General features: G+C 35.9%; 1 protein-coding gene across 1 annotated transcript in view; it reads left to right on the forward strand.

Annotated features, from left to right (window-relative positions):
- The first annotated feature begins 5,300 nt into the window (after nt 1-5,300).
- LOC123875559 (alpha-protein kinase 1-like) overlaps nt 5,301-23,809 on the forward strand; it is a 33,086-nt gene continuing 14,577 nt past the window's right edge. Inside the window, exon 1 of the mRNA XM_045921444.1 lies at nt 5,301-5,395. Within this exon, the coding sequence (XP_045777400.1) occupies nt 5,378-5,395 (18 nt within the window). The 5' untranslated portion in view covers nt 5,301-5,377. The remainder of the gene's footprint in view (nt 5,396-23,809) is intronic.

A 23,809-nucleotide genomic window follows, 5' to 3' on the forward strand; every position in this document is an offset into this window, starting at 1 on the left:
ATAGCGACTCAAACTTCTCCATAGGTACATCTTTTCATGGACTCACTAGCAGCAGACTAACTCATCAACGTCCAGCTCAAATCCTTGGACCTTTAAAGCTGAAGTTTTGCCAAAGATTCCATACCTACACCCACACACACACACCCACACACACACACACACATGCACGCACACACACATGCACGCACACACACACACACACACACACACACACACACACACACACACAAACACACACAGAGAGAGAGAGAGAGAGAGAGAGAGAGATAATGTAGACAAGGAATAAGGCCAGATTTTTCGAAATTACCACGAGAGCGACGCGCCGCAGGTCATGCATGATCGCTATCGGTCCACTAAAGGAAATCTACCATACCCCTTCCAAGTTAAACCTTATCTTCTATGACCTATCTTGAACTGTATCTTCTCCAGGTAAGATCGCAGTCAAGGGCTAACTTGTAATGGAATAAAAACATTTATTTCAACACCGAGCTATTTCCCAAAACTTTAACACGTTGAAAACATTGTAACCAGATGAAATAGCCACAGTAACATAGACCTGTATATTTTGAAATAATCACGGCATCTAACTTCGCCTAGATACCTACGTCTTTTGTTCAACAAATTCCCAGGACAACGGGTTTTCTCATGACAAGACGGATTTGTTAATTTCTATTAATTGTTTTTGAATGTGACGACTCTAATTGGGCTATTCAATTTATGTTCATGAGAGTTTGTATCTCATGTTTATTACAGCGGTCTCTCCGTCACTCACTCCATACAAACGTAGTTCCAATTTCATTTGAATATTAAGCAACCAAATTCCATGAAATTTTGCAGACATATTCTAGAAACTAATATCTATGTCTGTGGTTTTCCAGATTTCTGTTAAAATATTCGGTTTCAAAGTTACGCGGTCTTAAAAATTCACATACAAATCTTTAAGCCCCTGTAATTAACTAAATATTTTTAGAAAATTCTAAAACACCTCAGGCACATATTATATTAGTTTCTAGAATATGTCTGCAAAATTTCATGGGCTTTGGTTGCTTTATATTCAAATGAAATTGGAACTACGATTGTATGGAGTAAGTGACGGAGAGAGCCCTGTTAAGTATTATGCACATAAAAGAAAGAGTGGGTAGGTATTACGACCTATGACATCGTCTATTAATTAGTTGGTTGTTGGTTGGTAATTAGAAACTGACTATTCAGCCTACAGACTGGAGTCTTATCTAGTAATTAGATAAGGCTAGCTTTAAGTTTTATTTTCTTTAAAATAGCCGTTCTTCCTAATACTACTTAGTTGGATGATTCTAACTTAAGATAGCTTTATGACATAACAATTCAATAATAATCTCTATCTAATCTAACATTTCATCGGAAGCTCCGCTAATTGATCAGTTGATCACAGTAACTATCACCAGCGACCGATATCTACAGATATTATTGTGGTTAGCCGGTGCAATCTCTGACCTCGATGTTATGTTACGAAACAGGTAATGAATGTAATATATTACGATGCAGTTTAAAATTACAACATTATTTATCAGCTAAGATCTCTACATATAAAATCTATTAGCCTATGTTCGCGACTTCGTCCGCGTGGACCACACTAATTTCAAATCCATACATCCCCCTTAGAGGTTGAATTTTCAAAAATCTTTTCTCAGCGAATGTCTTTGTCATAATAGCTACATGGCACAGCCTGATCCGTTCAGTAGTTTGAGCTGAGCGTTGATATGTCAGTCAGTCAGTCAGCTTTTTTTTATATATTTAGAAGTTCTCTTCATATAAAACTACTAGCAACCGCCCACGGCTTCGCTCGGCTAAAATATAAATCCTCTTTGTTCTCTACCTCGTGGGAATTTCGAAATATTCATACTGTTCATTATGTAGAGGTAAAAATAACGCCACAGAAATAACAGATAAGTTAGATCTGGTTTCTTCAACCTTTTTATTGATCCTTACAAAAATTATATCAAGCACTAAAGTAACTTTAAACTACTTAATTGAGACTGCTATCTACCTAAATTTTGATCGGGTGCTTTTTGAAGTTAAATTCAAACTTCAGTAGTGTCGTTTTCATTTGGAACTTGATAACTTGATGAAACGAAACCGGACTCTAAAATGAGACAATATCTATAGGATTTATCCGCGAGACAATGAGATAAATAAAAAACCCTACAATTATCCTATTCGATACTCTGCATTCGTCGTTTCTCTAAGTTTAGTTTCTGGAAATTTTGCTTCAATCGCGTTTAATTGCACGGTGCTCACATATTTTTTTACTACACCATCCATCGATTTAGGTCATCAAAATTTAAATAAAAAACTTATCAAAATAAAAAGTTAAACCAAAACAAATCGAAATGGTTACATAAAAAATACATTGATGTAACATGCTCATCTTTAGCTGGGTCTCAACTCAAATACATGATCGACGAACAAGATCGGGGCATTGTTTAATGTCTTGAATATGCAATGAAAGTAAGAGTACATAAACGACCAACAACTCCACCTAACAATGTACCTAGGAAACAAGTGTAAATTAAAAATTTATAACACCCCCGACAAGTGAAGGTTACAGTAACTAGAAAAGAGCTGATAACTTTCAAACGGCTGAACCTATTTTCTTGGATTATAGCTAAGAACACTCTCGATCAAGCCACCTTTCAAACAAAAGAAACTAAATTAAAATCGGTTCATTAGTTTAGGAGCTACGATGCCACAGACAGATACACAGATACACACGTCAAACTTATAACACCCCTCTTTTTGAGTCGGGGGTTAAAAAGGAAAACCTGACTAACTGACTGATCTATCAACGCACAGCTCAAACAACTGGATGGATCGGGCTGAAATTTGGCATGTAGATAGCTAAGTCTAGGTAGACATTCGCTGAGAAAGGGTTTTTGAACCTACCATTAAATAATTTATTGGAAGGTTTCACAACCCTCAGCAATAAGAAAAAGTCACAAAAAATAATTAAAAAGATCGAGCATGTACGCACGTGTAGACCGAGCATAACAGTGAATCTAGACTATTACATTCTCGTTTAATTGAATGCATCTTACAATCTTCAATTGCGCAAATGTAATATGATTGGTAACACAATTATTGTGGTTGGCATCCAAATTACTTCTTGACATTTGGCAACCTGTCATAGTTTCAACCAACTACCAGAAACAATTCTTCAACTATTCCAATAAAAAATATTGTTTATTTATTTATTTTTTATGGATGAAAGTTAAGCTTTATAACTCTGAAATACTATGTAGTACTGTATCTCGGGTTAGAAATCGGTTGACTTAACCGATTCTTATTAAACTTCACCCAGTTTTTTTTTAATTATTTTCTTCCCCCCCAGCCTATGTATTTATGAATCTGAATACATAGGCTGTGAAAGCCGTGCCCAAATTAATTTTATGTGATATAATTTGATTGGTTTTGATTGTACTTAATGTGTTTTTAAGTGATATATATACACAATATGTATAGTGCCTAATAAGGATCGTGGTTTGTTTCGGACCGTATATTGTGTGTATCTTTTTCTAAGGGTTCCTTTTTCCTTTTGAAGTACGGAACCCTCCAAACATTTAATGTACAAAGGTAAGTCTGTATTTAATTTTGTAAACAACTACTTAATTTAATTTGTATATCTCAATAAATGATGATTCGAATTGATTGATCACGATCTCACTTAATAGTTGCAGAGTCAATTTAATAACGCGCGCGTTGAAGTCTTTTATATGCCAGGATGTTATTTGGTGAAGCAACCACTATGTCAGGTTGTTTTACAAAATATATCTACTTGTCATCGTTTCTCTAGTGCTTCTTTTAATAATAACAGCTTGGATACATTGATTTATAGATCTACTAGCTTATGCAAACGACTTCGTCCGCGTGGCCTATACTTTCAAACCCATATTTTAGCCCTTTAGGTTAATTTTTATAAATCCTTTCTTAGCGGATGTCTACGTCATTATAGTTATCTGCATGGCTTTCAGCTCGATCTGTCCAGTAGTTTGAGCTGTGCGTTTATAGATCAATCAGTCAGTCAGTCACCTTTTCCTTACTCTAGCGACCAGGCGGCTTGGCGAAAATATAAATTTAATGTTCTTTGTACCTTATTCCATGGTAATTTAAATTTCGAAAAATCCTATCTTATTTCTTGTCTATGTTATAATTAAAAACCTTTGTGCAAAATGGCTTTCTAGGTTCTAAGATCTAGGCGGGCCGTTGATGAGTCAGTCAGTGAGTCAGCGCTTTTCTCTTTGATGAAGATGAACTCAATTATCAAATCTATGAATCGTCGATTTCCAAATGGACTCTATATTTAAAGAAACTTTAATACCTACTATTTGTAGGTAGTGAAATTTTGATTTCAGGCACTTTATTAAGTTCACAGCTATGTAAGTAATATGTAAGAAAGAAAGAATGAATAATTGTTTATTTGGTGCCAAAGAAATAAAATAATAATTACTCGAAATAAGATGCGTGGTGTGTGTGTGGTACGAAAATGAACTCCACTTTTCAGCATTTGCTGCGCCAGTGTCTGGAACGCAGACACAGCGCTGGTCTTCCATGGAGCCAGAAGTTATATTATGTAAATATTTACTCGCTTTTTTTTATTAGTACTCGCTGTTGCCCGGTCCGCGAGTTATAGTTTACAGGCTATTGGTACTTAGCACTCGGGGATAATGTATCGTCCTATCTATCAGTGAAAGAATTTTCAGAATCAGATTATTAGTTCTGGAATTAGTCCCTATATACAAACTAACTTTTAACTGTTTATTAACATTTATACCTTTTCTTTACGTGTGAAGCTTATAATATATACTTAGTTACTAACAATGTGTTTAAAAATAATTTAACGAGTAAGGATCGAAGTGATTTTTTTGCATGAATATACTAAAGACTTGGAGACTGGAAATGGCATAGGCTACCTTTTATCCCGGAAAATCAAACAGTTCCCAAAGAATTTTTAAAAACCTAAATCCACGCGAATGAAGTCGTGGGCTATCAGCTAGTGTTTATATAAATAGCTTCCAAATGATGTTACGCACACCTAACACTATCCAAACCGCTCCGTAAATTATAAAAAGCCGTAACAAACATAACCAACCATCGCGCATCGCATCAAAGAAAAGGTAAAAAAATCACACAAACGACCTTATCCCAATTTCCCTCTCGACGAGACTCAACTCACCTCTCCATTTACATAACACTGTGAAGGTTGACTTTCTTTAGGGGGGAGGCTGAATGCGACTCGATCTTTGCCTCAGTTGTGAAGACGCGCGCGCCCGCGCAAGTGTTGTGACAGTTGACATTGACAGTTTGATTTTTTAATCCCAGCCACAGATAGTGTACGGATACCATGAGGCTAATTTTTTGGGTACGTTCCATTTTTGATATTTTCGCCGAGTGTGTAACTTTCGTTGGTGAAAGTTAGATTTATCGATTTGTGTGCGTAAGTTATTGATATTGAAAGTTTTAACAGGAAATTAATATATGTAAAAGATTATTTTTGTGGTAATTCTATTTACATACGAATTCTAATTAAGTTCCGCAACTAAACAAGGTAAAATGGGTTTAACAGCTCTTTTAATTCTTATTGGATAAAACAATGTGCCTAATTCTGATATTCTCTAACTAAAATAAATAGACAGATGTAATTTAGTGCTTTCCTTTTCCGTCATCATTTTAGTTTAGTTTTAGAGATTGAGTTCAACAGAATTAGCCATATCGCAATACTAAATAAAAAATGTAGAGCTTTAATCCCGCTTTGATTTTATTGTGTTTGAGACTCCCTAATCGATAGGCTCAGTAAAACAGTTGAAAAAAACCACTTTTCTTTCGCGAAAATAAGTTAAATTATTTACCTAGTAATAGTGTATAATTTATAGTATAACTTATGTAACAATTAATATACTTATAAGTGAAATTTTAAAATAATAATATTTTGATCTATGGAAGCTAGAAACACTCAAAGGTACGAGTGTGACTGTAAAATGGCTTAGAGAAAGGTGACGACACTTGTCAAGATATTCCTCTTAGTACGAGTTTATATAACCACTCCTTTGTACATGAACTACAGAATCACATTTTTGCCTAGCACTTATGGAGAAATAATTTTAAATACGTACCAAAAATTGCGGAACCGGCAAGATTCGAACCTGCGTCTCCCTGGGTATCGCGCCCGAAGCCGCTAGGCCATGGTTCACTTACTGCCAAGTACTCTACTGTAGATAAATATATTCATCAATAATAATATTTAAAATTATTACTTAGAAATTTCATTGAAGTGTATGTAAAACGCTATCATATAAAATATGATAAAAATTTGCGGAGTTTTCAAATTGTAAGCATATTTTTGTGGAAATAAATTGAATTGAATTGAATATAATAAATGGTTATATAAAAAGAATATTCCCTGTAAGTATATAACAAATTATTATCATTACTCAATGTCGATACATCCTTTCTCGAATTGCGTAAAAGCCTTAACACAAGGAAGTGTGTCATCGAGTGGCGAGGAATTCGCGAGCGGAACTCTCATAGAGCCTGTCTTACACCGACAGAGAAATGCTAAGCGATATCAAAATGCATAGACCCAGGCGATAAACCATCAAGCCAAGAGTAATAAAAAAAATAAAAAAACTGTGGTTTGCTCTACATCAAGTCTGATGTTTGTTATGTGAAAATTATTGATGATTTTTTCTCTTTCACAATTGAAAATGGCACCATACAACCGCCATATCGTTTTTTTCCAAAAAATTATTGCGTGTGCCACTTGAGATGATGTAAGGATTCTATACTCCATATATCCAAACAGTTGAGGCATTTAGAAGTTATGGTACGATAAAGAAATTCATATACCTAATAAATGTATACAGGACTGTGATAGCCTAGTGGTAAATACGGTAGTGGTAAGCTTAATTTGACGGTGAAGATACAAGATTTTTATTTGCAGAAACATTTTTTGTTTACAGTTAGGTGTTATTAAGGAAACCTGCATGCCTGTATGCCTCCATAATATTCTCAAAGGTGTGTGAAGTCTGCCAATCCGCATTTGGCCAGCCGCGTAGTACACTATGACAGACGGACGGACACACTTTCGATATTAATATGGATCTATTGAAGTTTTTATAAATAAACGTTATCTAAAAAAATCTTGAAGAGGTTGACAGTTAAATCCATTTTATTTCGTGTATGTATTTTTGTACTCACCCAACCAATTTACTTAAACGATTAACACAACCGGATGTAGAACGTTAAGCTTAAAATATTATACCTAGAGATAATAAATTGTGACCGAATTATCCAGGTCAGGATTTGGAATGCAACACGAGAGGCCGTCGGGTCTGTAACCTTGCTTTTGAGTTTGATCTTATTTATAGATAAATTAAAATTATAGTTCGCACTGGAAAAAGCCTTATCAATAACCTGCTGAGTAGACAGCGTGTTCAGTTTTCTCTTGTTTATTCACCAATCCAAAGTTTGCATAAGTGGGTATGGTCTTTATTATAAGGAACTCGTTTTAACAGACTTCGGAAATAGGCAATTTATCATCATCATCATCATCAGCCTGTGGACGTCCACTGTTGGACATAAGCCTATAGAACTATATATAGAACCGACGATATAAAGCGGCTGGTGGGAAGTGGCTGGATGAGGAAGGTTTATACCGATCACAAATTATTAGTAGGTTGTCTGCCTCCCTGCCGCAGAGGTGAGTGTTGTGTGTTGTGGACTTATTTAGTGGGAGGTCCCGGGTTTGATAAGAGTAAGAAAGCATATTTGATAGATTAGATTATTACGTTTTAATGTACTTCATTTACATACATAATGTAATATAATGGGGTGCATTATGAGGTATTTAGGTTTCACAACACTCATCTCGGCAATTTGTGTGCAAAGTAGACACAGCCCGGCAATAAAATACTAAATTGTTGTTACGTGGTGTTATGTCACAAGCATATTTTACATGAGACGTTATGTCTGGACAAAAAGAAAAAAATTCAATTGGAAAGTTTTGCGGTGGTTAGTTTTCTTTAGTCTGTTGGTTTTTTAATCGGTCAAGTGCGAGTTGGGCTCGAATTTGAAGGGTTCCGCACTATCGTGTAAGAAATTACACTTTTTAATTTTCATGCTGGCTATTTTGAAATTTTGATTATTGGTTGTTTTAGCGGCAATAGAAATAACTACACATTCTGTGAAAATTTCAACTCTAACTACTACGGGTAATTTTTTTACCTAACTTTTCTGCTTTTTTTACTTCTATTTTTTTTTTGTAAACATTTTAAACTATGATCACACTGAGATAGTAAATAAATGAGTGATATAAAAATAGATTTAGATTTTCAGTAAGTATTAAATACTTTTATAATAGGTAAATAACATTGTGGTGATAGCCAAAGGCTTTAAAAGCGAGAGCATGTCAAACATCCTGGCACACTGATCTATTTTTTGTCACCTGCCACAGGACGCCGCACCGCAGCGCTGGCAGGTGCGTGGTTGGATTACTAATAAATAACCGGCGTTTTCTACGGCCCACTTGCGGTTCGATTCTACAGTCTACAGACACTAAAGTCGATGTTTATGAGCCCGATTAGAAATTTGACGCCTGGTTTTGTCGCGGACAATTTTACGTCATAGATAAAGTCAATTCAAATTCATACTTAGTTCCATACAAATATTATTTTGAAAGACAGTGTGTCTGTCTTTATTTTATCTTTTTAAAACAAATACTCTGTCAGCTTGCGCTCGTCCATTAGATACACGTCTGGTGGGAGGTTTCGGCCGTGCCCTACCGGCAAAGACGTACCTACCGCTAGTTACCACCCTAAACCGGCACCGGCAAAGCCGTACCGCCAAGCGATTTAGCGTTCCGGTAAAGGGCTATAAGTATAATAAAAACTACCATACCCCTTCCAGGTTAGCCTGTTTCCATCTTGGACTGCATCATCACTTACCACCAGGTGAGATTGCAGTCGAGGGCTAGCTTGTATTTGAATAAAATAAAAAATAAAATAAAAAACGTTTAAGTGCAGGAATCTGCTTAACTATAATCTCAAGTTTGCGATTAGCCCCATCATTCCGCAGTTGAAGTAACACTTGTTTTTTAAATATTTTGCTTTTTTAAGTTTTTAAACAATTGTACATTTGTATTTAGATTTCTATTTCAAATGGGTTGAAATTGCCTGAAATAAATGACTATTTATTTATTCATTTATTTATTATCAAAGCTAAGCGAGCACTTCACGGCTCGCTAAGCTCGGCCTTGACTTTGTGGCATTAGCTACGTTTCCGATCGCACGTAACGCCAATTTAACGGTTCGCTCACTGTCGCTCAACCTAGTAAACCTTACCGAGGAAACCAATTTCACTTTACAATATCATTACAATAGGTACATAATAGGTTGACGACCTTAAAGTAGTGTACTCGGAGCGTACTCCATACAAACGTAGTTTGATTCTCATGTGAATGTTAACTAAACTCAATGTTTGTGACACGCTCAAATATCAATAAATATAGAAATAGGTAAATTGTGTAAGTACTTAATTTATTATATTAAGCAAGTAAGTACATATATATCAAATTATTACTAGTTTTACATATATTATATTATTATTTAGTTTGTGCACAAGTTCGTTTATATTGCCTTCTTTTCCCAAAGGTTGCATGTTGTAAAGTTCTGTTCCTAGATTTTTCTTTTTTTCTTCTGTGTTTCCTTTTTTTGATACCAATTATAAAGATTCTAAAATAAAATAGATATAACTAAAATATCTGTACCTACCTACACATCTGTGGTTTATCAGATTTCCATTAAAGAATGCTTAAAAATCACAGAATTACTTACTAAAATCACATGGAAGTTTAAGACAAATTGATTTGTTTTGATATTATTATTGATAAAAAGACCATAAAAAGACCTTTCGCTTGTGGAGCTAGTAAATATTGTATTGTAAAGCGAATAGATACCGACTGCGGAAGGAAGTGTCATTAAAATGTCCTAAAAGAAATTCGCAATCACCTCTAATACATAAAGAACTTTCTAAAAACTTTCTGTTAAAAGGAACTCCAATTCAAGCTTTTGCTTATAAATGGGTGAATTAAACTGAATTCTATTGTGTTTTTTATTCGATTACGGATTGTAAGGTCAAATGTCACCGCCTTTGTAGATATAATAACCTCAAAAAAACTGGTTGCATTCGAATCTGGGTTAATAAAAACATACGTTGATATTTACTTTATCCTTCAGTTCCGTCCGGTATTCGAAAATATTTTCATATTCAATAAGTTGAAAACTGCGCAATTCTATGGGCTTAAATTAAGAACAATCTACCTGTAACCTGTTGAAAAGTTACAAAACAGCAATACTGTTATTTGTCAACAAAGACCATGCAATTTTTTTTAAAATATCCAACGTTGCTAAGTAATTACCTACAAATAGTTTAATTAGATAAATAAGTATTAAGTTATTTCGGCCGTTCGTGGATTATAGCAAAGTAAAAGGTTGTTGATCCTCATGAAAAATCTCTTCGAACTCGTGGGGACCCTTTCTTTTTTCGGAACGAAAATCTTTTGTCCGGCCCTACTCCCTAGTAATGCAGGCTGTCTCTGTACCTACCACATTTCAAAAAAGTTGTGATTTCCACACACCACAATTTTTAAGCAACATTTTTAATCGCAGTGACGTTATATTTAAATGCTTAAAACGCACATATCTCCGATTATTCAGAGGTGCGTGTCCGGAATCAAAACCGGGCCCCCGGACTAGGAGGACGGCGTCTTAACCACTAGACTATTGCCGCTCCATTATCTTGCTACCCTAATTACTTAACAATCATAGGAAACAGATACTGAACTAGACAATGCAATAACAATAATTGCAATAAGAACAACGAAAAAATTCTCACGTGTGGGTAGATAGGAAAGTTATACTGCGCGTATTTTAATTAAATTTTATTATTTATTAATTAGTAAAAGTGTTAAATGTTATAGTTTATTGTTTAATAAGTTTCTACACTACCTGGCAAATATAATTCACTGCACTTCAACAAGCTTCGACATCAAAATGGATCTACACAATCAGCTGAGTAAAAATATGGAAGAAATTGTGTCACAGTTTAAGTCTCGAATGGATAACTTCGATGAGGCCCTCAAACAATCACAATCCTCTTCAAATAAAGCTTGTGATCTCAGCTCGCTGGCTGCCGACTATTACGCCTTCAAGGAGGTTATGTGGAAGACACTTTCGATGCTGCAACAACAACTGCAACTGCTCACGGAGGGCTATGACAAGCATGAAATGCACACGCGGAGAACGGTTTTACTGTTCCATGGCCTACCGGAGGAGGACAATGAAAAAGTGGAAGGTAAAATCTGTGATTTGGTCTGTGATCGGTTAAAGCTGCCTATCCTTGAAGAGGCAAGTGTCGAAGCCTGTCACCGTCTTGGCTTAAAAAGGGATACACCACGACCTATCTTAGTCCGTTTTTCTAATTTAAAAGTGAAGAATGCAGTATGGAAAGCTAAGACAGCTCTAAAAGGCACCGGAGTCACAATATCAGAGTTCCTCACTAAACCTCGACAAGAGACGTTTGTTGCTGCCAGGAAACACTTCGGCATCAAGAGCTGCTGGTCATCAGACGGTGTTATAGTCATCGTACTTCCGGATAAAAGCCGTACGAAGGTTGTTTCGCTTTCTGAACTTAATACATTAATCGCCAAATACCCACAGACCGCCGCGGCCGTCTCTCAAGATACGAAGTCGTCGAGATCACGCCGAGTAAACAAACATACGGCCAAGTGAATGCGTCATTAATGAGTGGTGGCTAGCGCGTGTTGTAGTATCTCTTTTATTTGATGGCATTATACGCTTCGCTTAGTTAAATTATCAAATACACCTACAAACGAAACTCTTGAAGTCGTGTAATATTTGTATTAAGTACTTAAATTAATTATTGTTTTTACGATAGACTTACTTTAATACTCCTCTATAACCTATTGTTTATAAACCTATTGTTTTTAACTGAAGTTTGTTTTAGTATGTAAGTACTTATGTATTTCCTTTTGTATTTTCTAACTTAATTACTCCTTACTTTTAGTAGGTACCTTAATGTTAACTCGTGACTCTTGCCAGTTAGTGTAGGATAAAAGATTGTGTGATTTATCTTATCTTGCAATTTTTTTCGCTTATAGGACGTTTTTATATAAAAAAAAAGTTTACTTATATATAATACTCTTATTAATTATTTTATTAGTATTTATTATTTGGATTTACTTATTATTTTGTTATATATTATTTTATTAGTTTAAACCAATGACAGAATGTGATGATATACTTAATAATGACTTTTTTTCGTGTTCCTCATCCGATGAAGAGGAGTTTCATAGTGCCGCTAGTAGCTTATCTCTGTGTAGTTGTAATTCCTCATGTAATCTTGACACTAAACTTAAATCGGTGCTGGTCAGTAGTGCTCATTGCCTTAATTTTGTACATATAAACGCACAGAGTATTCCGGCTCATTTTTCAGATCTTCGAGCATCTTTTAGCGACGTGCAGGTCGATGGAATATTCGTTTCGGAATCCTGGCTGAAACCATCCCTTCCTTCTATCCTTTATGCCCTACCGGGATACACGTTGATTCGCAATGATCGTACGTGTAAACGTGGTGGAGGGGTCTGTCTATATCTCAAGGACAACATAAAGTTCAACGTAATAAGTCAGAGTCCGAGTATATACTCTGGCAACTTTGAATACCTATTTTTGGAAATTTCATTTGACCATAAAAAACTTCTCCTCGGGGTAGTCTACAGTCCTTCTTGTAACGTAAACTATTTCAATGATTTTGACACCCTCCTCAATAACTTATCGCCATCCTATGAACACGTCATCATCATGGGTGACCTAAATACTTGCTTAATAAAAAACGACCATCGATCCAAACAATTAAATTCCCTAGTTTCATCAGTCAACCTAAAAATTCTTCCTCTTAACGCGACTCACTTTTCTCCTAATTCTATCCCTTCTCTCTTGGACCTCATAATTGTTTCTAATCCCGATAAAGTACTCGTTCACGGTCAACTAACAGCCCCCTTCTCTTACCACGACCTTATTTTTCTTAGTTATAACCTATCTGTCCCTAGACGTAAGAGCAAGGTTATCCTGCGACGTAATTATAAAGGTATAGACTTGGACACATTAAATGATGACGTTTCTAAATTAGATTGGTCCCCTCTTTATTGCTCATCCACTGTAGACGACAAGGTTGATTTTCTAAATTCGACCCTCATAAGACTATTTGATGCACATGCACCTGTTAGATCAATAAGGGTCAAACATCTCCCAGCCCCCTGGCTCACTCCTACGATTAAAAAACTCATGACCAAACGAAACAAAGCAAAGAGTCTCTGTAAAAAGTACCCTTGTGATGTCAATGTGGCTGCCTATAAAAAGTTGCGTAATCTCTGTAATAGAATGTGTAGGGATGCAAAACGTCGCCATATTTTCTCTTGTGTAAATGATTTTTCTTCTTCACAGACCTGGAGGTTTTTTAAGTCTCTAGGTGTAGGAAAAAGTTCTGAAGAATCTAAGCCCTCCGTAGACATAAACTCTCTTAATCAACATTTTTCTAACCCCCCGGTAAAAATTTCCAATAGCAATAAATTCCAAACGCTTCATAATTTGGCCAATGTTGCCAGGCCCAAATGCGAACCCTTTCTATTCCAGGAAATTACGGTTGGTGAGGTTAAGAAGGGAATTCTTAGTATTACATCCAAAGCTGTTGGTAGTGATAACATAAGCCGAGATATGCTTATTCTTATCATTGATGTTGTTTCGCCTATTATTGCCCACATCCTCAATTTTTCTCTTTCCTCTAAATGTTTTCCTACGGCTTGGAAGTTAGCTCACGTTATACCTTTGCCAAAAATCTCTAACCCTTCTTCACTCTCTCAATATCGTCCCATTTCAATACTCCCCATTATTTCCAAGATTTTAGAAAATTCCGTATTTAAACAACTTTCCTACTATCTTTTTCAAAACAACCTTTTGAGTCCCTATCAATCAGGTTTCCGTCCCTTACACAGTACCACCACCGCTTTACTCAAAGTCACGGAAGATATTCGCCATGCTATGGATAACAAAAAATTAACAGTACTTGTTCTTCTTGACTTTAGCAATGCGTTCAATTCAGTGGATTTTGATGTACTACTCAACATTCTCTGCTCGCTTAATTTATCACCATCCGTAGTTGAATGGTTTAGATCCTACCTTCTTGGTCGCCGTCAGAGAATCTATGCTGACGGAGTTTACTCTGATTGGGCTGATATCTCTGCCGGTGTACCTCAGGGTGGCGTTTTGTCTCCTCTGTTATTCTCTGTTTTTATAAACGAAATCACTAAAACAGTTTCATCCCACTACCACCTCTACGCAGATGATTTGCAAATTTATAGGCATGCTGCTGTCACTGACCTGGCCGCTACAGTGGATGAAATTAACTTGGATCTTGCACAAATAAAGAATTGGGCTGACGCACACGGTCTTTTGGTAAACCCAAAAAAATCGCAGGCTATTGTAATAGGTAGTAGACAATTTCGAATTCGTGCTGATTTAAAAAATCTCCCTGCAATAGCCTACGATGGGGTAACTATTACGCTAACCGAAAGAACTAAAAATCTTGGCGTAATATTGGACGGCCATTTATCGTGGGCAAGTCACATTAATGAAGTGAGTAAGCGCATGCACTACTCCCTTCACTCCTTGAAACGTTTGCAGAATTTCCTTCCTCTTAAAACTAAAATCTTACTCGCACAATCTCTTCTGCTTCCTCTCCTAGATTACGCCGATGTCTGCTATTTAGATGCAACCGAGGAGCTGCTTGATAAACTAGATCGCCTTCAGAATTTGTGCATCCGTTTTATTTTCGGATTGCGCAAATTCGACCATGTTTCTCAATTTCGAAATAAGTTAAAGTGGCTCCCTATTCGACTTCGCCGGAATACTCATATTCTCACGCTACTCTTTAAGATTTTAAATTCATCCTCCCCCTCTTACTTGCGTGAGCGCTTCAACGAAGCCGCTCCTCGGGTGATGCCAGTGCGTTCGTGTGTCAAGTTAAACTCACTTGCAGTTCCCCCTTACAACACTATATTTTATGCTAAATCTTTTACGGTACTCGCAACTCGCCTTTGGAACTCACTACCTGACAGTATTTTTAAAAATAACCCTTCCATCAGCACCTTCAAACTTCGTCTGAAACAGCACTATCTTTCCTCTCTGTCATAACATATTGTTTACATATATTTATCGGTATATATTATAAGATATATTTATGACTATAAGTATATATTTATGTATTAAGGTATATATGTTTTTGTAAGTCTATTTTAATATATAAATATTTGTAAGTATATATTATAACATAATATCTACTATATTTATTTTTTATTTTTCATGATTACTGTCTATCTTTGCTGTACCTATTCTACTCCATTTACAACCTCTCGCACTGCCAAGGGTCACTGGTAGAGATCTCTTATAGAGATAAGTGCTTCCCTGTCCACTTTTTCTTTCCTTTTATTTATATTGTTACAACTTTCTGGTACAAATAAAATAAATAAATAAATAAATAAATAATCATAGCTATGACATTGTTTAATCAGACAATTGATCGGTTAACGGATTACACGGCAGATTTGCCGGTGCTATTGTTACTTTATTTGTCACTGTGTCTAACACCTTACTAGGCTTTGTTAGCATTTTTGCCGTATTAAGTTCCTAGGGTTCCGTACCTCAAAAGGAAAAACAGAACCCTTATACCTAGGATCACTTTGTTGTCTGTCTGTCTGTCCGTCCGCCCGTCCGTCCGTCGTGTCTCTCAAGAAAACCTAGGTCAACGGGAAGTACCCTTCCCGTTGACCTAGAATCATGTGGCAGGTAGGTAGGTCTTATAGCAAAAGTAAAGGAATAAATCCGAAAACCATGAATTAGTGGTTACATCATTAAAAAAATTAAAATGTGTTTAAATTTTCAAAGTAAGATAACTATACCAAGTGGGGTATCATATAAAAGAACTTTACTTGTACATCCTAAAACAAATTTTTATTTATTTTTATGCATAATAGCTTTTGATTTATCGTGCAAAATGTTGGAAAAAATACCCGAGTACGGAACCCTTAAAGCCCAAGTCTGACTCGCACTTGGTCGGTTTTTCCAACTATGTACCCTGCCCATTGCCACTTCCGCTTCGCAACTCACTGATCTATGTCGGTCTGGTTCTTCTACGGACCTCATAATTTCTAATTTGATCATAACGGACAAACTCCAAACATAGCTCTCTCCATCGCTCGCCCGCTGATTTACTTTGAGCTTTCATATGAGGCCCGTATGCTTAATGTCGTTGATTCTTTGCAGGATAAAACGTCTCCTTCTCTGGAATTACTCATTTCTCTGCCTTTTCTGAAACATTCGATCTGAACACCGTTCTGCTCTTTCAAACTTATTTACGCTTAGGTGTAGTAGAACGATCTTTTCGATCTACGTTTCAATTTTCAAACTATAAAAAGCAGACACATTATTATTACAATAGCCGATACCCGTGACTTTGTCCGCGTGGGTTTAGTGTTTTTTAAAATCCCGTGGAAACTCTTTAATTTTCCGGGATAAAAATTAGCCAGATCTTTAACTATACCCATGCAAAAAATCACGTCAATCTCTAGCTCCGTTGCGATGTGGTAGAAGGAGAAACCAACAAACAAACACACTTTTGCATTCATAAAATGGGAAGTGGTAGTGATTCATCTAATAAACCTTAATTGTTGTAACAGTACTTAATAAGTAAAAAATTAAACATGAGCTATAAATACCCAATACACTCGATTACTTTTAACGCGTGAGTCCCGCCCTGCGTGAAAGTCCATTCATATCACCTCACACATAATTGCAAATTAGCTCAAAAAATCACTCCGATTCGCGACCTTAGCTCGCACTAATAAGTGTCAGTGAACGAAGGAACTTTTACTTTTTTTTAACAGCTCCATAACCGGCATGGCAAACACGAGTTCACTTTCGGTGTAAGATTCGTAGTTAATTTGCTTTGGCCTATGTGAAGGTTGTATTGTGTAATGGTTGCGTCAATGTAAACGTTTACAATTGTTTTTTTTACGAGGAAAATGCGTGCGAAGACATTCGCTTCCGACGGCTTCCGTCATTATGATTATCTTGGAAATAATTGTGGTCTATCTTTTGCTTACGCTTTTCTTGCAAACAAGACTTACAACTAAATTCAAAAGGAAATCTTGTTATTGTAATCAAATTGCAGGGTGTAACAGGGTGGGTTAGTGTCGCCTTTGATCTTTAACCTATACACTGATGACATGATAGATATATCAGGTCAAATCTTGTATCGAAAGGCTTAGTAAACACGGATTTGCTTTCAGTGTAAGAGTCATAGTTAATTTGCTTTGGCCCAAGCAAATGTTGTATTGTATAATAGGTAATTGCATCAATGCAAACCTTTGTACGATTATTATCATTTAATTGAAAATACTTGCTGAGCCTATGTATCCGACATTCTGATGGCCTTTGAACTTTTAAGATTATAGCGACAATCTTTTCTATTTATATATGTACTATCAAATTAACCGTAGACTGGCAAGTCTATTCTTTAAACACGAAAAGATTGAAGTCGCATTAGAAAAATCGAAAATACTAGAAAATCTTATAATAATTATAATCCTAAACCTTCACTAACATGGAAGACGTGATCTAGACAAAAGAAGCCTAGTCATCGTCTCATATTGAACTGCAGAATAACACAGGGTGGGCTGATCTTATCGATATTCTATAACCTTTACGTCAACAAACATTTAGCTAAGTTACATCATTTGTAACATGACATTACAATAAATCACAGCATGCGGCAGATTATGTCTAAAATAAGAGTCTAATCTCTACATTTAGTAGTAGTAGGTAGGTATAAAATAAAGTCACTTCCCCCCCATTAAAGTCACACACTGTACGCTTAGATTTTTTAAACTACGCAACGGATTTTAATGCGAATTTCATCAATAGATAGTTATATTAGTAGAACAGGGTTTCACACGTTTAGTTTAATATTGTTTTGTGTTAATTTTTTGAAATATTATGACGATAATTGGTCAAAATGTCGGAAAAATATCAAGCAAACTGAAAATTTTAATCGAAAATGCTGTCTTATTCTTTCGGAATCTAACAAATTAACCACACGGATACCCGTGTGAAGCCGGGGCGGGTTGTTAGTAAAATACAAAAAGAATTGCTAGAAGGCCTACAACGGGTTATATAAATCTCCTAGTTAAGTAGAAAGTTTTTTAAAAAGCCTAAGCTATTAATTTTAATTACGATCGTAGCATAAATCTTGAAGATCTGAATACCAGAGGACAACAAATAGGTATGCTAATGAGAAATGACATAAAATCTGAAGAGGAAATATACATAAATTATATAAACGGTCAGTTAACTTTAATTAGTTAATCGCTCGTCTATCTTAATGACGTGTATTTGACATCAACATAATTAAAATCTGAACTGGTGCTAGAAAAAGCTAAGAAATTGATGTAACATGTATTAAATCTGTTTAGCGAAACTAATTTGAATTATATGAATATTCCTAACATTAGATTACGTAAAACTACGCATAATTTATATAGGAAGGAATTCTTAAAGAAAAGAAGATATTTCTTTTGGCTTGCTTAACTTCCGGATACATATTTAGCATGAGTCAAATTAATTATTTATTAAAATAATCTATTACATCTATGTACTAATTTTAATAATTTAGAAATTAGCTATTTTTAAAAGATGTTTTCATTTATTTATTACTTATTTAATATTTTTTTAAATATATAAGTGATGAGAATGAAAATAAATGATAGAATAATTAAAATTTTGTAGTTAAACTAAGTAGGTAGGTACTGTACTGCATATAACTTGCCTAAAGATCCTGCTTCCACAGTAATTTTATAGAACGGAATGATTGCATCTTTTTGACCTTTTTTTCTTTCACTAAGTCCTCAAAGATACGAGTATGGCTATCCCCTTCAAAATTATTCAGTAGCGTTCCTTTAGATCAACAATTTGTTCCTTTCCTTCTTGATGTGAACCTTCACCTTTAAAGACCGGAAGTAGTATATCCAAAGTATTTTTTATTTATGCACTTATGGTTATAACATCTTATGTAATTTCAAAATAACCGTTTATAAGTCGATGTTATACTATAAACATTAGGAATGGTGCTAACCGTGTCCGATTTTCCCATACAGATGTGTTTAATTTGATAAAAACCTTAACAGCTTTTGATAATATTCATTGCATAGAAACCCGTTTTTAGTTAACATTACATAAGAGTGTATTTTGATGAGTTTTAACCTATACGAGCTTGAACGAGATAGGTATTGGCGTATTTACCTACCTATAGACACTTACCTAGGTACTTACTAAATATACCAAGATACATACTTAACAGTATTAATAGTGTCTCTACATTGCCTGGATATAACAACTTCGACTTCAATTTTTTTTTTCATTTGAATAAATCTACTTATCCCATTGACTAGATCAAATCTATGGACCTTATAAAATCCCCTTAAAAATATTAGAATTAAAAAAAAAATCTATGACTTATCCTGTCTCTTGTGAGAGTTTATTCTACCGATATTGACATTATGGGTATTAAACAGGTACAATAACAGTTGACTTCGTCCACAAATTAAAACTCACGCAGCGCTATGGGGCGAGCTTGGATATCTCTGTTAGGGTTGCCCTGGATCGAAACCCCGACCTTCGACGGAGGAGGCTTAACCACTCTAGGCTATCACCTTGGCAATTTTTGAACAATCTCAAAATTAAACTGGGTAGGTACGTCTGGGCGACAGATACTCGTAGGTCGAGATGACAATTGGAGTGGGGACGCCCCCGCCTCATATCCCGATTGCCCTCTCGGCCTATTATACTTACATGATACTTACCTCGTACTGTACTTATCTAGTACCTACCGCCCTACACTTTAGTCCGTTTTGTATCATAGTTGTTCATGTTACTGCCAAAGCGTAATCGTAGCTCCGTTGTTTCACTCTCACTCCAAAATGGAGTGCGAACTGGTTGACAGACTGGTAGGCAGACGGGTCGGAGGACTGGTCGGCCCGGAATGCCGTAGAAAGCTCGAATCGTAATGAAGAGGCGGGCAAAACGCCGTAGTTTTCAAAATAACTTTATAGTTAGAGAAATTATAACGTTATTGTTTCTATCAAGTCTACAATGGAGCTGGATCATCATCAACTCATCACTACTGAGCACGAGTCTCCTCTCGGAACGAGTAGGGTTTGGCCAATGATTTGGCCATGCCGAGTCCACCTCGCTGGCCAAGTGCGCGTTAGCAGACTTCACACACTTTTGAAAAAATTATGGAGATCTCTTAGACATGCAGGTTCCCTCACAATGTTTTCCTTCACCGTTAAAGCAAATGATAATATGCAATAATTGCAAAAACTTAACTCCGAAAAGTTAGAAATGCTTGCTCGGGATCGACGCTATCCTCTTTATGAATGTGAGTGTGACTCTTGTCTCTACCACGTCAGTTCGGAATGCATAGGTATCGCAAAAATACAAGAAGCTCTGACGAAAGGTACAGGGTTAGCTTATATCCCGGGGACGGACATAGGCTACTTTTTATCCCGGAAAATCAAAGAGTTCCCACGGGATTCCTAAAAAAAAACCCATCCGCTTAAAAGACGCTTAACCGATTTGTATAAAATGTGGTACCGAGGTAGCTTGCGTCCCTATAATTGACATAGGCATTTTATCCCGGAAAATCAAACAGTTCCCACGTGATTTTTAAAAACCACGCGGAAGAAGTCGCGGGCATCCTTTAGTTAGAAATATATTGCCAAAGTACTGATACGTACCTTTAACCTTACCTACCTAATGTTAATAGTTATACCTACTTATATATCTAGTAAATCTAAAATTAATTACAAAACAATTAGGTATAGAATCTTTATTTACTAACTACTTCACATAAACAGTAAAAAAATTACTCTCTAAAGCTTCGTAATTTTTTTTATGACCTACCTGTACTTGAAACTATGTATTCGTACCTATATACACATACAGTATGGCATATTATTATAAATTGTAAATTGAATACTTGAAAAGAGCAACCGCCGAGTTTTTTGCTGGTTCTTCTCAGTAGGAACGGCATTCCGAACCAGTGGTAGATTATTATGACGATTCAAAATCACTTGTAAAAGTTATTGAATAAAAATATTTTGAATTTTGATTTTTTTTATACATCCATGATTCGTACATAAACAAAATAATTAAGTAGGTACCTACATACATTACATAACTAAAAACCTACTTATTTACTTAATTTTAATGATATAATCATCTTATTAATATTAATAAGACAATAATATTATGTGTTATTCTACTTACCCACTGGCCGCTTTGTAAAATATTAATTAATGTAGGTCTAACACTAACCTAGAAATTCGAGCATAATCTAACCTACTAAATACAAAGTAAAAGAGATTAAATCTTGTTACATTATACTAGTATTATAGTATTATATGTCGCTATTCAATAATTTTAAACTCTATGGCAGATATAATTGGATATACTAGGTAGGTATATTTTTTGTCAAAATTACCGTTGGCCCCTCCGAAGTTTACAAAAAAACCGGCCAAGTGCGAGTCAGATTCGCACACCAAGGGTTCCGTACTCGAGTATTTTTTCCGACATTTTGCACGATAGACTACAAGGTATGCATAAAAATAAATAAAAATCTGTTTCAGAATGTACAAGTAAAGCCCTTTCATTTGATACTTGACCGATTTTTAATGTACCTATTGAAAAAGGGGCCGATCAACAAATTCCTGAAAGGCGACAACGCATTGGCGGTTCGTCTGGTTCTCCAAATGTTCACGGCGACGGTAATCACTTAACATCAGGTGACCCGTCAGCTCGTTCGCTCGCTATTTTTTTTAAATAATAAATTACCTAATCCAATCCAACCTAATTACCTACTAAGGTCATTCCGCGCGGTATGATGCCAAGATAATATAGGCTTCACTTCACATCAATTTATTTACATACAAGTTCAAATCAGAAATGTAAATTGCGCATGCGCTTCGTGAGGAAGGGACCGCGTGCTTTCTAATGACATACGCACATGCTTGCCACTTGTAAGCGAGAGTATGGGAAACTATTGGCTAGAGCAACAAAAACACTACTAGTATGGAAATTATTTCGATCACTGCAACGGTAAGTCAGCTTCAATAAGATGCTATTGGACCGATAGCAACTACTTGCTTAAAATCTATACATATTTTATCCATATGAATATTATAAATGCAAAAGTGTTTCTGTCTATCTGGCTGTCTGTCTTTCGTTTTCACGGCCCAACCGCTGAACCGATTTTCATGAAATTTGGTACAGACATGAGATACATCCCGGGAAAGGACATAGGCTACTTTTTATCCTGAAACCCACGCAGACGAAGCCGCGTGCATTCTCGCCCTGATTGAGTAACTAACTGGCTGACCGTGTCCGTATAACTTTAGTAGGTATGCGACTCTGTGTTAATGCCGAAAGACAGTTCTTTGGAATACAGACGTTTTGGTGTAAAATTCGACTCCATGCACTCCCCTCCAGCATTACATTTCTAGAGCATCAATTTTCTTTTTCTCGACTAATAGGTACGGACCGCAAAGTGCACATCCCTGCAGCGTATAAAATAAAGGAAAAACAAATGCTCGAATGAGCTTGATCTACGTAGCTTTTGTGATGTTTTTGTTTTTAACCCCCGACCCAAAAAGAGGGGTGTTATAAGTTTGATATATGTATCTGTGTATATGTCTGTAGCATCGTAGCTCTTAAACTAATGAACCGATTTTAATTTAATTTTTTTTTGTTTGAAAGGTGGCTTGATCGAAAGTGTTTTAAGCTATAATACAAAAAAAACGGTTCAGCCGTTTGAAAGTTATCAGCTCTTTTCTAGTTACTGTAACCTTCACTTGTCGGGGGTGTTATAAATTTTAATTTTTAATTATTCCATATTTTCTTCAGCCTATTCATCGCAGTTCTTGCGCTCTTGTTCTTTCAGGCATGATCCCTAGTGATATCAGGAGCTGATCGGGAATGCGATATCTAATGTATGATGATACAGTGTTATAATGTTTATATCTATCTATCTATCTATCTATAAAACTGTTTATACCAAACGACAGAAATCTCAATCGCGTCTCTAGCGTGACGTCACGACTCTAAATCCGCTCCAAGCAGGAAGTCCTCTGAATAAATAGAAGCTAATTGTGCAGTGGTATTGATATAGCCATTGTGCCGGTGAAAGTGTCGTGTCGATGAACTTGATCTTAGGATAACGCTGAACAATCAGACCGCTTGCGCTTGCCTGCTGCCTGTTACTTTGTGACATAACTAACTATAAGTACGGAGAACAATTGTTGTTTTGGCATAACTAGTACGTATATTTCTTTTAGCAATTATGTGTGTGTGTGTGTGTGTGTGTGTGTGTGTGTGTGTGTGAACATACCAAAATTCACTACCCATATTATATAGACGTGAAAGTGTTTGTTTGTTGGTTGTTTGATTCACGGCCCAACAGTTTTGATGAAAGGTACAGAGTTAGCTTAGACCCCGGGGAAGGACATAGGCTTACTTTTCATCCCGGAAAGTCAAAGAGTTCCCACAGGATTCATAAAGGCCCATCCGTTTAACCGATTTATATGAAAGGTACAGAG

The sequence above is a fragment of the Maniola jurtina genome, chromosome 20 (genome assembly GCF_905333055.1).
Source record: "Maniola jurtina chromosome 20, ilManJurt1.1, whole genome shotgun sequence".
Taxonomy (NCBI): domain Eukaryota; kingdom Metazoa; phylum Arthropoda; class Insecta; order Lepidoptera; family Nymphalidae; genus Maniola; species Maniola jurtina.